This window comes from Anser brachyrhynchus, assembly GCF_964034855.1.
Source record: "Anser brachyrhynchus genome assembly, chromosome: 4".
In the NCBI taxonomy this organism is placed as follows: Eukaryota; Metazoa; Chordata; class Aves; order Anseriformes; family Anatidae; genus Anser; species Anser brachyrhynchus.
The window spans coordinates 66,690,631-66,704,349 of record NC_137698.1 but is presented as its reverse complement, the minus strand read 5'-3'; the positions used below and the strand labels follow the sequence as shown (position 1 = coordinate 66,704,349).

Below are 13,719 nucleotides of genomic sequence, written 5' to 3'. Positions count from 1 at the left end.
CTGTCAGCATCGCTAATTGCGGGTGTGAGCGCTGAGGTACAGAATCACCTCTGCTGCTGCGTGTTGTGACCAACCCTTGCAGCAGGAGCCCTAATGACAAGACACGGTGATGCGGAAGGAGTGAAACATTAGATTTACTGCTGTTGATTCAGTTTCTGAACTGGGCACTAATCTTGATCAATAGGCTTTCTGCAGCTTCTGGGGTACGTTTTATCAAGCTGTCACACTGACTTTTTTTATTTTTTTTTTTTAAAGCATGCGAGGTTGTTTGCGTGGGCTTAATGAGCAGAACTGTGCCAGGCCTCTGCAAGCGGGGAAGGTGAGGGGAAAAAACCCTCTGCAGACAGCCTAGCTGCAGTCAGCCAGGGCTGGCCGTAACCACCTATGGGCAGTGCCTCCCCACCAAGCAGGAGAAGCAGCCCTCGAGCAAAGGGAAGGCTGCGTGCTACCAGCTAACACCAGGGCAGGGCAGAGCTGCCAGTCCTGCTGGTGACTCTGCACATCCAGCTCCCCTGAGCCGGTCACCCTGCAGAGGCCCTGAAGGAGCAGAGCTGCTGCCATTTGGTAGCTGTAGTGCAACCGCAGTTAGCGCCGCAGCTCTGTTGGTGGGGTTGGGGTGTATCGCTCATCGGTATTACAGCAGCTACTGATGGCCCCCAATGAGATCACGGCAACACTGGCTGGGTCTATGCATGTGGTGTAAGACAGCTCCTGAACCCAGGGGCGCCAGCTCTCACCAGCTAGCACGTCCAGCAGAGAGCACGGTTTCTGGCTCTGACTTCTCCCACCGTTCATATGCAGCTGCCTTGGGGCCAGCCCGCAGCTCTGTGCGGCTCCTCCCAGGTGGGAAACCACAGCCAAATGCTCCAGCAACGCAGCTGTCATCTGCCATGGAGATGAGTTTATTAAACGCGAGGCACGTTAAATATGCTCTGTTGGGCTGTACCAGAAAGGCAAATATTTACTGGTTGCCCAAGTCTTTCTTAGAACTAAAAGCACAGCTTCTCCCATGGAGACCTGACAGTTCAGGGTGGGTTCCTCTTCTGGAATGGAAGCGCAAAAATTCACTAAATTCACTGTATTTGGGCTCCCATGGGAAAGGTGAGAGGAGTGTGGCCCTAGACTCAGATAGAGAAAAAGTTTTCAGGGGATGAGCTCTCAAACAAGGCTCTAAGATCCATGATTATGCTAATCCAATAACCTGAGGGCCATGGATGAAATCCTGAATTCATTAAAGTCAGTGACAAAATATCCCCCCCTGGGGAATGGGGAAATGAAGCAACTGAAAATTCATTATTTCAAGCTACAAGCTGATTAATGGGGTAATTTTTATACAGGGCGAGGTATGCTTTTTGTCCCCTTCTCCCAGATCCAGAAATATATCCTGGCTTGATGCTTCAGTCAACCTTTACATGGAAGATAAAAGAATCCTATTTATCAATATATTTATTTTTAAGAAGTATTGTAGATAAAAATTTTAATAGCGCCTACACTTTCTAATGGGTCTATGGCTTCAGAAAGGAAAAGGGTTTATTCTGAAAATAAATTTACTTCTGCAAAGCTCTTTTTTTTCTTAAAGAGTGTTTCAGTGAAAGAAAAAAGCCTGGAACTATGACCCTTAAAAGCTTGTAAAAAGCTGGAGGGTAATTAAAAAGAACTTAGGTGAACGTGTCGCTTTTATTGTCCTGTGAAGTCAGTCTCATGATGTCAGGGCCCTGACATGATTTTTTGTGTGAATGCTTACAGAAGCTAGTTTTGGGGTAACTGGAAATTTCACTGAATACGTTGGAGGGGAGAAAACCGTTCACTCTGGGGAAAATCCCATGTTTTGTACTGTTTCTGAAACCAGAAGCCACCTTATTCTAAGGTCAACACTCAGCTGTCTCTGTCCATTCACGTCACTAGACTTCCCCCAACCTCCTGTTTAATCATGTCTTTTCCCCCCCTCTCTCCAGCGTCATCATGACAGGTGCATATAACAACTTTTTCCGAATGTTTGACCGAAACACCAAGCGGGATGTTACCTTGGAGGCATCCCGAGAGAGCAGCAAACCACGAGCTATCCTTAAGCCCCGGAGAGTCTGCGTCGGTGGCAAACGGAGGAAAGATGACATCAGCGTTGACAGTTTGGACTTTACGAAGAAGATCTTGCACACGGCGTGGCACCCAACCGAGAACATCATTGCTATAGCAGCGACAAACAATCTGTACATATTTCAGGATAAAGTGAACTCAGAAATGCACTAGATTTATCAATATCCCTCTCTACTTACAAACCAGCCTCTTGAGAATTGTAGAAGGATGTGATCCTCACACAAATTGTGGCTTCTGTGGTGGGATTTGTAGGTTGCATCCTTTCATCCCTCCGCCTGTATCATTATCGGTGGCAAGCCAACTATTTCCCATCACTGCAACTGTATAAGTAAAAGGCACGACTGCAAATCCAGTACTGTGGTCTGTATCGGTTCCTTTACCAAACAGGGGTATTTATTTATTTGGGGAGCGTTCCTGAGGAGGGCTGAGACTCCTCAACTCCTGACAGTCCTTTCGAGGGTCTCAGTGGTTCACAGGACCACGCTGTTCTGGTGCACTGCCTGCTTTTGCAGTCCACGGCATTTACCACATTGTTAGAGCTTTTTGCTTTATTTTATTTTACTTTTTTTCAAGTAACATTTTTCTGTCTTTCAACCAAGCCAAGTCTGTTTGTGAGTGAATGAAGGAATAGCTGCATCCCTTTAGGCCACATGGCACGGTGGAAGGGCCTCCAAAAGTCCCGCTGGCGAAAGGCTGTCCTGTCTCACCTGCCTCGTTCCCTTCTCTACAACATCTCTTCAGTATTTAGTCACATTACTAACTGTGTGCTTTAACTTCCCAAGTGAATAAGTGACAGATTGATAGAGCTAGCCAGCGTATTTTAAGAAGTTCATTCTCCATCAATCTCTTTGCTCTGTTTAAAACAATAATTAGCATCCTCACCAGGTGGAGGACTATTTAAGACCTTGGTATTACTACTCCACGGGGACTGGCTGTTCAAACACGGCCTGGCAGAGTTAATACATAAACCCACACCATCGTTTGGGGGGTTGGAGTTCTGGAAGTCTTGGCTAAAAATGCCAGTGGAAGCAAAGTTGCATCACTTCTAGACACCTCAGAAAATCCCTTGTTTGCTTTTTGCAGCACAATTGTTTTCATCCTGGCATTTGGGGAACACAGACAATGCCACGATCTCTGTCACTATAATAAAAAGGTCCTGTGAGATGTAGCATTGCTCAGTGAATTTTAAAGTTTTTAAGTCCACTGCTAGATGACAAAGGTATTTCTGGAGAAACAGGAAAACACAAACCCTCCAAACCAAACCTTCTTCCACGTAAATACATTTCTGTGAAATCTAGCTCTAAGAGAGATCTATCACTATTTCCAAATGAATAGTGATGGAAATGGCAAGTGAAAGTACAAGGAATTGATGTACCTCATTCGGGAAGTTTATGGGAAAAGCGTAGTGGGCAGGAAGTCCTCTTCATCCAGGAGAAAATTGTCTGCCTCCCTAATAGCTCTGGCAGAAAAATTGATATCCCAAAGGATTTCTTCTCAAATCACGAATACAAGAGCACAACTGAGATGACCTGTTTATCTGCCCATATTAAAACTCCTCAGAAAAAAAATAAAAATAAAAATCTTTAAGCCATTATGCACTGATTTCTTTGGTGAGTGAAGAATGTACTGATAAAGAGATCTGCATGCTTTTGTATTTGGGTTTGGGAGAAAGGGTGGGTGAAAATCTGCTTACAAGAAGTAGAAAAACCAAGTCTACAGCTCTTTTATAGGACATCTTAACGCAGCGCGTGAAATCTGTATGTTTGAAGTTTTCTACATCAACGCTGTAAATTTTGTGTGTAGAAGCACAAACGCATGTGCATCAGTTTCCAGCCATACTAAACACATACGGTATGAAATGTGTAGGTTAGTTTTAAAGGGAATGAGGAATGTTTGTTTATAAAATACTGTATGCTCTAGCAGGCATGGACAGTATATGTACATATTTATTCTAATGAAATTTAACAAAACTGCTTTTTTTTTTTTTCCTTGTAAAAAGGTTTAAGAATGTGGTAAATTGTATAGAAAAATTGCTAATGCCAAACTACTGCTTCAAGGGTGTCATACGATTTCTTTGACTTTTGGCCTCCTCATTAATCTTTGCAGTTCAAAAAATAAAGATTAAAAAAAAAATGCTATGAGCTCATATTGGCATTTACAGCTAGAAGTACTGTAAAACATATATTTAGCTTTTAACATTCTGAAGTAAGAGTCTATAGATAACATTATAAAGCAGATCTTAATACAACCTTTTTTCTTTCTTTTTCTTAATTTGAAGTACCTTACTCTGTTACAGCTCTGGGTACCAAAAAGATCTTGTTAAAATTAAATAAGTAAATATATCTTTGGAGCTTTATAAAACTAATGAACTACCCAACCAAAATACCATGAAGTGATTACAGAGGAAATAAATAGAAATCTTTCAAAGACCAGTATTCCCTTCACGTCTTTGACTTTGCTACTACAGCTTGGTTTCCTGGTCTTCTTGAATGTATGGAAAGTTAACATCGTCATTGTGAACGTTTCCAACTTTCTTTCTCTTTTTAGTTTGAGCTTTCAGTGGTGTAGAGTAAGTGATGGTAAAGTCGGTAAATCTGATTGTTTTGAAAGCTGTTGTTCATGGCTGCATTCTTTGTGTTGCACAAATTAGCTAACTGTTGTTGAATAAAAATATAAATATGTTAATACCAGCTTTTTCAATAAAACTACGACAAAAAAGGCATAAGGAGATGGCTTCGAGGCACAGCATATTTTTAAGCTAGACATGAGAGGGTTGTTTAGCTCCTTTTACAAAGGAGGAAGAGTTAGGGGTAAGCAGGTAAGGTAAGTTAGGGATCAGGGTAAGATCGACACTGGCCCAGGTGAAGAACCTGAGGAGCAGCCGAGGAGCATCCTCCTTGTCACCACCTCTCTCTTTTTGCCCTCTACCTGGGAGAGGGGCCGAACCTCAGCAAGCTGGTTTGGCACACACTTAATGCTAAGAAAGGACTCACTTCCAGCCCAGATCGATGCCCGAGCCTCCCCTGGCAACTGTGATGCTTGCCCCAGACCTTGGGCCTTTCTTTTGAATCTCTCACCCTGCCTGCGTGTTCTTCACGGAGCCGCGGGGTTGGAGATGCCTCCTGGGCATCGGCACGCGTGAGTTACAACCTGAAAGGTTAAGTCCTTTTTCTGGATGCGGACCAGAATACATCGCCTCAGCTGTTAGATTAGGCAGAGTATTGCTTTGCACAGCTCTCCCAGAGCTCACACGCTAATTCCACCCCCTTCTCCCCTTTCTGGGAAGACACAGTCAATCCCACTCACTTAGATGGACAAATATGTCTAGGCACTGCAGAGAGAAATCTCGGCTGAAAATCAACACATGAAGCAATTCACTATTTACCTTTCCAGTTTCCTTTTTCATCCCTAAATGCCCAGGACAAGCAGGAGCCAGATGGCTAGCTCTCCTGCTCTCAAAATTGTCACCAGCAGATTTAGTAGCCGCATACGGCAATCTCGCGCTGCGTGGAGTGGGGGTGTGGGGAAATGCTGGCAGAGCCACCTGCTTCCCCCATGTGCAGCCAGCAAGTTGTCTTGCTCTCAGGCAGCCTTACGTCCTTTGGTTCCTGCCAAGGCTGTAGTTTTCAATCCCTGGTGAGAGGGGAAGTATAAGGATTGTTCACCTTCTACGTCCAGTTTTCAGTAACATTATTACCATCAATTTGCTCCCACTCCCAGTAGTAATCCTTTTCCATTTGCTGTCTTCTCAGCAAATTGCATTAAGTCTAAAATTAGAGCATGAATTCACTTATCTTGCCCGTGTGGCAGAACCTCAAACGGCAACAGGATTACTAGAGTGGGTAGAGATTCAAAAAATTGGCCCTAATTTTATAAGACGCTTGGGACAGGGTATGTTTCTTTGGTTTTGTGAAGCCATGAAACAGTCTGGATGTTCGGTACATGACAGCTTGACACGCATGCTGGAAAGGTTTGCTTTCAGAGTGAAAGCTTTTATTAGCAGCGATTTTTTTTTTCCTTCTCTCTGAAGTTGGACTAGGATCAAACTTCTACTGACATGAAAGTGAGCACAACTCTTTAGGCACTTCTAGAGCCTAAGTCAAGCCTGAGACGCGAAGCATTTCATGTGAAGCACCTGACAGAGCAAACTCCTGAGCTCCCTCAGCTCTAAAAGCTCCCCTGAATACAGATCAGCCCGTCAGGGTACAGATAATTACTTGTCTTGCCATTTGCTAAGCGGAGACAGTCAATGAGTAGGACAAGATACTTAAACGAACAATTCCATCAGACAATTATTTTAATGATCACGGTGACTATATATATATATACTTTGTATAACATGGCTGCTAAAAAGAATAAAACCTACTGTAGTGACTGCTAAAGGATGCAGGGTAGCACTAGTCATACTAGTAGCATGGGCATGCTGACCCAAGATAGCTCAGCAGCTCTAACTTCAACTACAGGACCAAATTCTTCAGCAGGTAACAAACTGAGAGTGCCCCAGCAAGAGTCCTTAGCAGGGAGAACCCCAGAATAACAAAATACTGTAGCCTCCTTCTGAGGGTCAGTGGCTTTCTCACCGTTTCTCCAATTGGAGGAACAAATCCTGGGAAATGTTAATTGTAAATGATAGGTAAGTAATTCAGACTGGAATTAGGGTGTCAGACTGGGGGTAGAGGGGGTGGTATCCTTCCCTGCTCTACCTATAAACGCTGACTCCAGAGTGGGATCCCCCTGTCAAGAACTTACGCCAATATTCCAGCAGCCTTGGCAGGCTACATCTTTTTAATTTTTCCTTGGCGAGGCTTGAACCCAGCCAAACGTCCCTGCGGATTACACTGGGCTGAGCTCCTTCTCAGTTAGCGGGAAGACGTGGAAGGAAGCAGAGGTTTCCCTCGGATACAAGCAATGCTTGCACTGCGGGCTGTGCGAGGCAGGAGAGCACTCACCGTAAGCGTACGCACACCTCGGGTTGGCTCGGGGAAGAGGCGGGGAGGAGAACGTCGCTGTTTCAGTTATCGCCCTCTGACATCTCTGCTCACACCTCCCGGAGACGAAGGGCTGCAGTCTCCATTTCTCACAGCTATTGATCCAGGCCTCTGCAAACCCGGAGAGATGGTGCTGCAGCAATTGCACCGTCAACAGCATTAAAATACTCTCTGCAACCTTAAACAGCTAAAGGCTTACTTAACAGCAGAACGCAAGCTAAGCTGTACTGTTTTACCCCACCTTCCTCCACACATTTTGCAAACAAGTAGGGCTCAGCTAGGCTTCTTTTTGAAATGTTTGGCTATCTGGGGCTGTCACTGCAAGCTTGCTCGTGAGCTTCCAGGAATCCAGGGCTACCTTTCAATCTGATGTCTCCTCATCACTTGGCAGAGCCGCAAGAAATCTCTGCTGGCACAGCTTATCCCTAAGCAAAGCCTGCCCAGTGTGACCAGTCCCAAACCCAGGCTGTCCCCGGATCTGTCTGTCATTACAGGAGGCAGAGGAGGCAGCTCCTGCTGTAACTGCAGCCTGAGGCTATTGAAGAGCGGGGTACAGAAAGATGCTGCCTGTCCCTGAGGTATCCGACCCCATTTTGCTGCCTCCCTGCTCGTTCTCCCTGCGCTGCCTTCCTTTCCACCCCCTCCTCCCATGGCTTTGCATGCTCCCCGTTGAGCCTTGGGCCTCACGGAGGCCGCACCGAGTCCCACCCCAGGACCAACCACCGCGGTCTCCCCGTCTGCCGAGCAGCCGCAGAGGAAAGGCCCGTTTGCCAACACAGAGCAGCTTCAAGTGGAAGATTTACAGGATCGCAGAGGTTGTATCTTAGCAACCAGCGATGCCTTAGGAAAGCAGGTGAGCCGTTTAAGTTTTCAGTTAAAGAGTGCACCGCGCAGAGGCAGGGGCACGCACAACGCACGAGGCCTCTCCAGCCTTCGTCAGGAGGGACGCGGCTGCCGCACGTACACCCATGTGCCAACGTGACCCGAGCCTTTTTCCTTCCCCGCACAGGCAAGTCAGGAGGAGAGATGGCCCACGGCCAAGTCATTGGCTCTCCTGCAGAAGGAAGAATGGAGAAAGGGCTGCTTTTTGCAGAGAAACCCTGAGGTTTTGTGCATTGGTCTCAGAGGAGCCAAAGCAAGGTTTTGAACAGTTTCCAGGAGGGAACAGAGAACTCCCACCACGAAAACTCACTGAAATAGGCACGTGGCTGTGATCAGCCTACAGAGGATCACGGAGGCTGGAAAAGACCTCCAAGATCATCAAGTCCAACCACTAAGCCAGCACTGCCACATCTACCACTAAGCCATGTCCCTGAGCACCACATCTACACGTCCTGTGAACGCCTCCAGGGATGGTGACCCAGCCACTTCCCTGGGCAGCCTGTTCCAATGCCTCACAAACCTTCCAGTTAAGAAATTTTCCCCAATATGAAATAATGAGATCACATGAGGTGATGTGATGCAGACTCTCTTCTGTGGTTTGTCCAGCTTAAACATGGGAATGACAGCTGTTATCTTCCCTTTCAGGGCAATACCCTATTTATCACTCTTCAGAAACAGGCATCTTCCCCTCAGTTCTCTTCTTCCATACCATGTGGGTCAGGCTACAAACAGAGCCTGGCCTCCCCATGCTTTATGTGAACACCCCAAACACCACTGCTGGCAGATTTTTCTGGCTACGCCTGCAACACGCCTGAATTTCATTCCTGAACTGACAAAGTTATAAGAAAAGCAGTAGGGGCTCTGCAAAACTTCATTTGGATGAATCACCACTTTCTGCCTCAAAAGCTTCCTGTAAAATAATTATCGCTGGCTTTTAGTGCCCATTCCATTCCATATTCCTTATTTTGAACTGTGTGGTCCTTGTTGTGCAGGGACACACTGCAACAGCGAGATGAACCCAGCGTACTCCGAAGAGAGGTACTAGGGCACCTTTATTTTTTGGAAACAAAATGCCTAGCCCCCCAAAAAGCAGCTGCTTGAGAAAAACAGTAAGAGTGGTGCAGAGTTCCTCACCTACAGATTACAATTTCTCTGCACAGAAAGGCAGGTCGTAATCCCTGACCAGTCTTGGAAGCACACCTGGCATTGCAAAGCCGGTGTGTACAAAACCCACGGGCTTCCACGGGGCTGGGAAAGGCGGCAGCCATTGTCCTTCTTGCTCTTCCCTCACGGATGCACTATTCTGGAGAAACTGAATGTAATAATGAAAGCAAAAATAAAGCAAAAAAGAAATTCTGCCAGGACAACTACCATTACCAAAGAGTACCAGGGCTGTATGAGAACTGGCACACACATGTACTCAGTGGATTTATTTGTGCTTAAAGACTATTTTATCTCCAAGCTGCAAGACAGAAGAGCTACCCTGGGCTAGAGAAACTTCAGGAAACAGGATTGAAACATTCCCATGGAGACCCACTTTTTAAATAACGATTAAAGATCAATTGAACTGTTACTAGAAGCAGCATTAGGAGAGATTTATGAATCATCCATTTATAACTCTGGGAAAGCATCTTCTGTACAGAGAAGACTGAAAAATCCATTTATTGCTAAACCATTTGCTGGAATCATCATCCGTCTCTCATGCTGGTGCGGGGGCACGCTGCACGAACAGGGCTCTGGCCTCTAACTGGATTTGGTGACTGTGAAAGGTTAACAAATTCCTTAAATGTACTTCGTGCCAGGATGTGCTTTCAACAAAATTTAGCACCAAAATGAACTAAATTTCCTTTGTATGGCATCCTCAAGGAACACACCTGGATTTTTGATTGATTTTTTTGATGTTCTTTTTAAAACTAGAGGCCTGTTAGGGTACTCAGACACTGACGTCCACCCTGACCTTTGGGTGGTGCTTTCAGCTTTGCTTGCGGACAGATTCCTGATCAGAATTCAATCTGTTCAAGCAGACTGCCAAAGCACCTAAGCCCTATTGAAATAACATTTCCATTACCTAATTAATTGTTTGAAGCTATTCTCAGTGATTACTTGCTGAAGTTCTAGTTTGTCACCTGAGGCAACAGAATGCATTGTTGTCGTGGAAACATCTCGGCTGTCACCAGCGCTGAATAGGGAGGGAGGGACAGGAGGGGGAACTAGAGAAGAGATGCTTTGTTGAAATGCCTCACTCTTCAAAGTGAAGAAATTATTTGAGATAAAGACAGGTCACTCAGAGCTAAGCTAGGGTTTCAATGCGCACTGATTTCTGAGGTGTTAGGGGGTCTGTGGGCTTGGTTCAAGCCCTTTCTAATTTAGCATGATACAGCTCCTGCCATCTCCCATGGTTAACTGCAACATTTGCAAGGCCCTTTCCGATGCCAAACCTGCTATTAGTACAGAAAAATCCTGCCGTCTTCAAAACTGGAACAAAAACTCTGTAACAACCTGCTGAAACACAAAACAAAACAACAACAGCCCCCACCTGTTATCATCTCTCATTTACAAAGTATGTAAATTCTGTCTTTCAGGATTTCTTTTATCAGCTTTTACCTGGTGCGTGATCTTGACCCAACCTTTCTGCTTTCCCCGAATCCATGCACAGATTTCTAGTGCATGAACATCTAAAGCAAGAGTTGCAGCCAGAATTTCCCTTAAAACAACATGTCTTCTACATAAGTTATAATTAAACTCTGTGGCAGATTTTCTCTCTTTCTTATCAGACAGGTAATAGGAGGTTAATAAAAAGATTATAAGAAGATTTAAGCTGTGATAAGCCCCGTTTTGTTTGTTTGTTTTGCATCTAACCCATGAAAGCAGTGGAGGAGACAGTTTCCACCAGAATGGACATCAGGGCTGCCCGTTGTCACCATGCAAATGACAGCAGAAGCAGACAATGCAGATTAACACTTCAAGATCTGTGACAAAAGATGTTAGAAAAAGGAACCTCCTCAAAAAGCTGCTAAAGAACAAAGTAGCCAGAAAGTGCATTTCAGAAGATTGCCACGCACTGTTTCATATTCTCTTAGTTTATCGTTACACAGTATATTATCACAAGGTTATTTTTTCCATTATTATGGTCTCGGGTTGTAGAAACACTGCAGTCATGACTGTGCTAGTTACTGTTTGTGGGGGAGAGGGCTTTAAACTGGGTCTGCAAATAGTTATCTATTTTTTCACAAAATATTTTCTAGTTGCATTTCCTCCCTGAAATGGAGTAAAACCAGAACCTGATTCTTTTGTTCACTGCCGGTGCCCTCTGGAGACAGCAGGAGAGGGAGAGAAAATGCAAAGTGAACCTGGAGTGCCATCTGATGGCACAAAATTAAAACCACACGGCTCATGTGCTTGCTAGAAAAAGGGCAGGTACCCTTTAAAAAAACAGAAAAGTACCACTTTCTTGCAAGAATTATTGAACAGAAAAGGAAAACAAGTGCACAGAGGCTCCAGACACAAATCTGCTCTTTCTGGACATTAATGAAACATATATAATTCACAGGCAGCACCCCTCAATGAGCACATTAACTAGACTCCCCAAGACCGTATTTTCTGACTTTTTAAAGAACACACATTGCAAAAGTATAACTCATCAACACTTGGGTAATGACTTGTACCATGATGTTTTTGGCATCCTACGTCAAATCGTACATGAGAACTAAATATCTGCCAGTAATTGAGAATGGAAATGTGAATTGTTAATTACCTTTGTTCATCACTCACTGACGTCTCCATAAAGCTGATGCAGATGTCGCTAACCCTGACTAATCCAGCCTTAGAACTAATGAAATGAAAACTACAAAATGAAGGGATTTAAAAATCAAACTTAGTGTCTGTTGGGTTCTAGTCCATAAAGAGCACTTGCCCTTTTTCGCTTAAAACTTCACTTGTTTTCTTAAAATGCACACTGGCATCTAATTGAAAGATTCAGGAAAAGGGTTAAGAGAAATTCCAGCTGTCATAAGAGCAGGAATAAAGTCAGATGCATCGGCAACACCAAAGGAACTTAACTGGAAATGCAGCGGTTGTGCCATCAGCAGTAGAGTGGCATTCCTGTGCTTCACACTGAGCTACGGAGAGTGCAAGGGAAACGTTTTGTGGCAGAAAAGAGACTCAACCTTCACAGCAGCAATCCCATCTGCACGGTGCCATCAATAAAAGACGCGTCACCTCTCAGCAGGCAGCTTCTGCCAGTGCTGACCCAGGGTAACAGAGACAGCACAGCCCTGGAGTAGGCTGATTTTGTCCTGGTCTGATTGTAGTAGTGGTGGCAGGTGTGAGAGGTAACTAATTGTACTCAGCCTCACTTGTTAAATCTATCTCCCCACACAAACCTTATAAAGCTGTCTCTTTTTTCTCTCTGTAGTGGTGAATCTGTGGAAGGGAGGAGGATGCAGCAGGCTGTAATTCTGTTGGGGGCAGACAATCTGGACAGATCCACTGCAGGGGGATTGCTTCTGCTGAGGCTCACATGAAGCCTAGTGAGCCATCTTCAAACAGGTAGTGCCATCAGTCTCTGGGACTACACCCACCAACCTAGATCAGGCTATGAATGTCTGGGCTGCAAGGTTGTGCTTGAATTGTTAGTATCTCACTGCCTTGGGAGAACATCTTAATTTTGTGTGTGTTTGAATCTAGTGACCTTCTGTTTGCAGTCAATTGTGGGAAAACTTGCTTGTTGTTCTGGAGGAGTAGTGAGAAGGCACTGGAAAACATCAGAACTTCACTGCTTTGTTTTCCTTGTTGCAAAGCGAGACAGTTAAGGAGGAATTCATGTTCCAACCCACAGGCCATCTGGGAAACAAGAAGAGGGGAGTTAAGGCTAAGAAAGCTTACCAGAGAAAAGAGGTTGGGGATGGACTGCCAACATCTAGTCCTGAGGATATAATGCTTTGATAGGAAAACCCTAAGGACATGTTTTATAAGATGTGGGCATACTAAAGTGTCAGATGGCTCTGGTGCAACAACTATGTATGTACTGACTACAGACATGCCCCACCTTACTCACGTGCTGGACGTGCACCTGCTTCTTGACTAAAATGCTGACTATCAGTAACCTCCTGCTATTTGTTTTCTGCTGTGTTTTGGGAAGTGTGATTACACACATTCTTTTCCATAGAATTGCAAAGAAACTGGTGGCCTCACCATCAGTTTCAGCCCCTCAGAGGAAAGACTCTAAGAAACTCAGTCCTCAATTAAGAATGTGCCATAGATCACATCACTTATTGCACAAAGTTACATGAAAAATTGTCAGACGAATGCTGAGGAGTGAATTGTGAAGCTGCAGTCTTACAGAAGCTGTTTGCTGTAGCTGGCAGTGGGAAGATTCTATTCTGTATGCTGGCTTCTATACCAATGTAAAATATTTTGTAAAGGAAGGGTGAAAGTAGTTTGTCCATGTTCATGTCTGGCTTCACAACCTAAAGAAAAGTTTCATTTGATTGGAGAAGATGAAAATGCAAGTTTTCCCAGTGCAGAATGTCCTTCCTTAATCGGAGGGTGAATCTCATCTTTTGCACTTTGGATTATAACTTACAAGAGGAAGTTGCAGGATGCTAATGACCTTTTATTTTTATTTTTTTTCCCAGAACAAAAGCTAATTACAGCTTTTGAGTAAAGGAAGGAAAGCAAAGGAACCATTTTAAGGCATATAACCAAAAGCTGTTTGTTTGGTTTCTAGCCATCCCTATATGCATTTAAATGACAT

At 44.6% G+C, this 13,719-nt stretch overlaps 1 protein-coding gene across 1 annotated transcript in view; it reads left to right on the top strand.

The window, feature by feature from the left end:
• Window positions 1-2,446, top strand: part of PPP2R2C (protein phosphatase 2 regulatory subunit Bgamma) — a 186,444-nt gene extending 183,998 nt beyond the window's left edge. The window contains 1 exon segment of the mRNA XM_080588977.1: window positions 1,956-2,446. Coding sequence (XP_080445103.1) covers window positions 1,956-2,247 — 292 coding nt within the window. The 3' untranslated portion in view covers window positions 2,248-2,446.
• The last annotated feature ends 11,273 nt before the right edge of the window (window positions 2,447-13,719 follow it).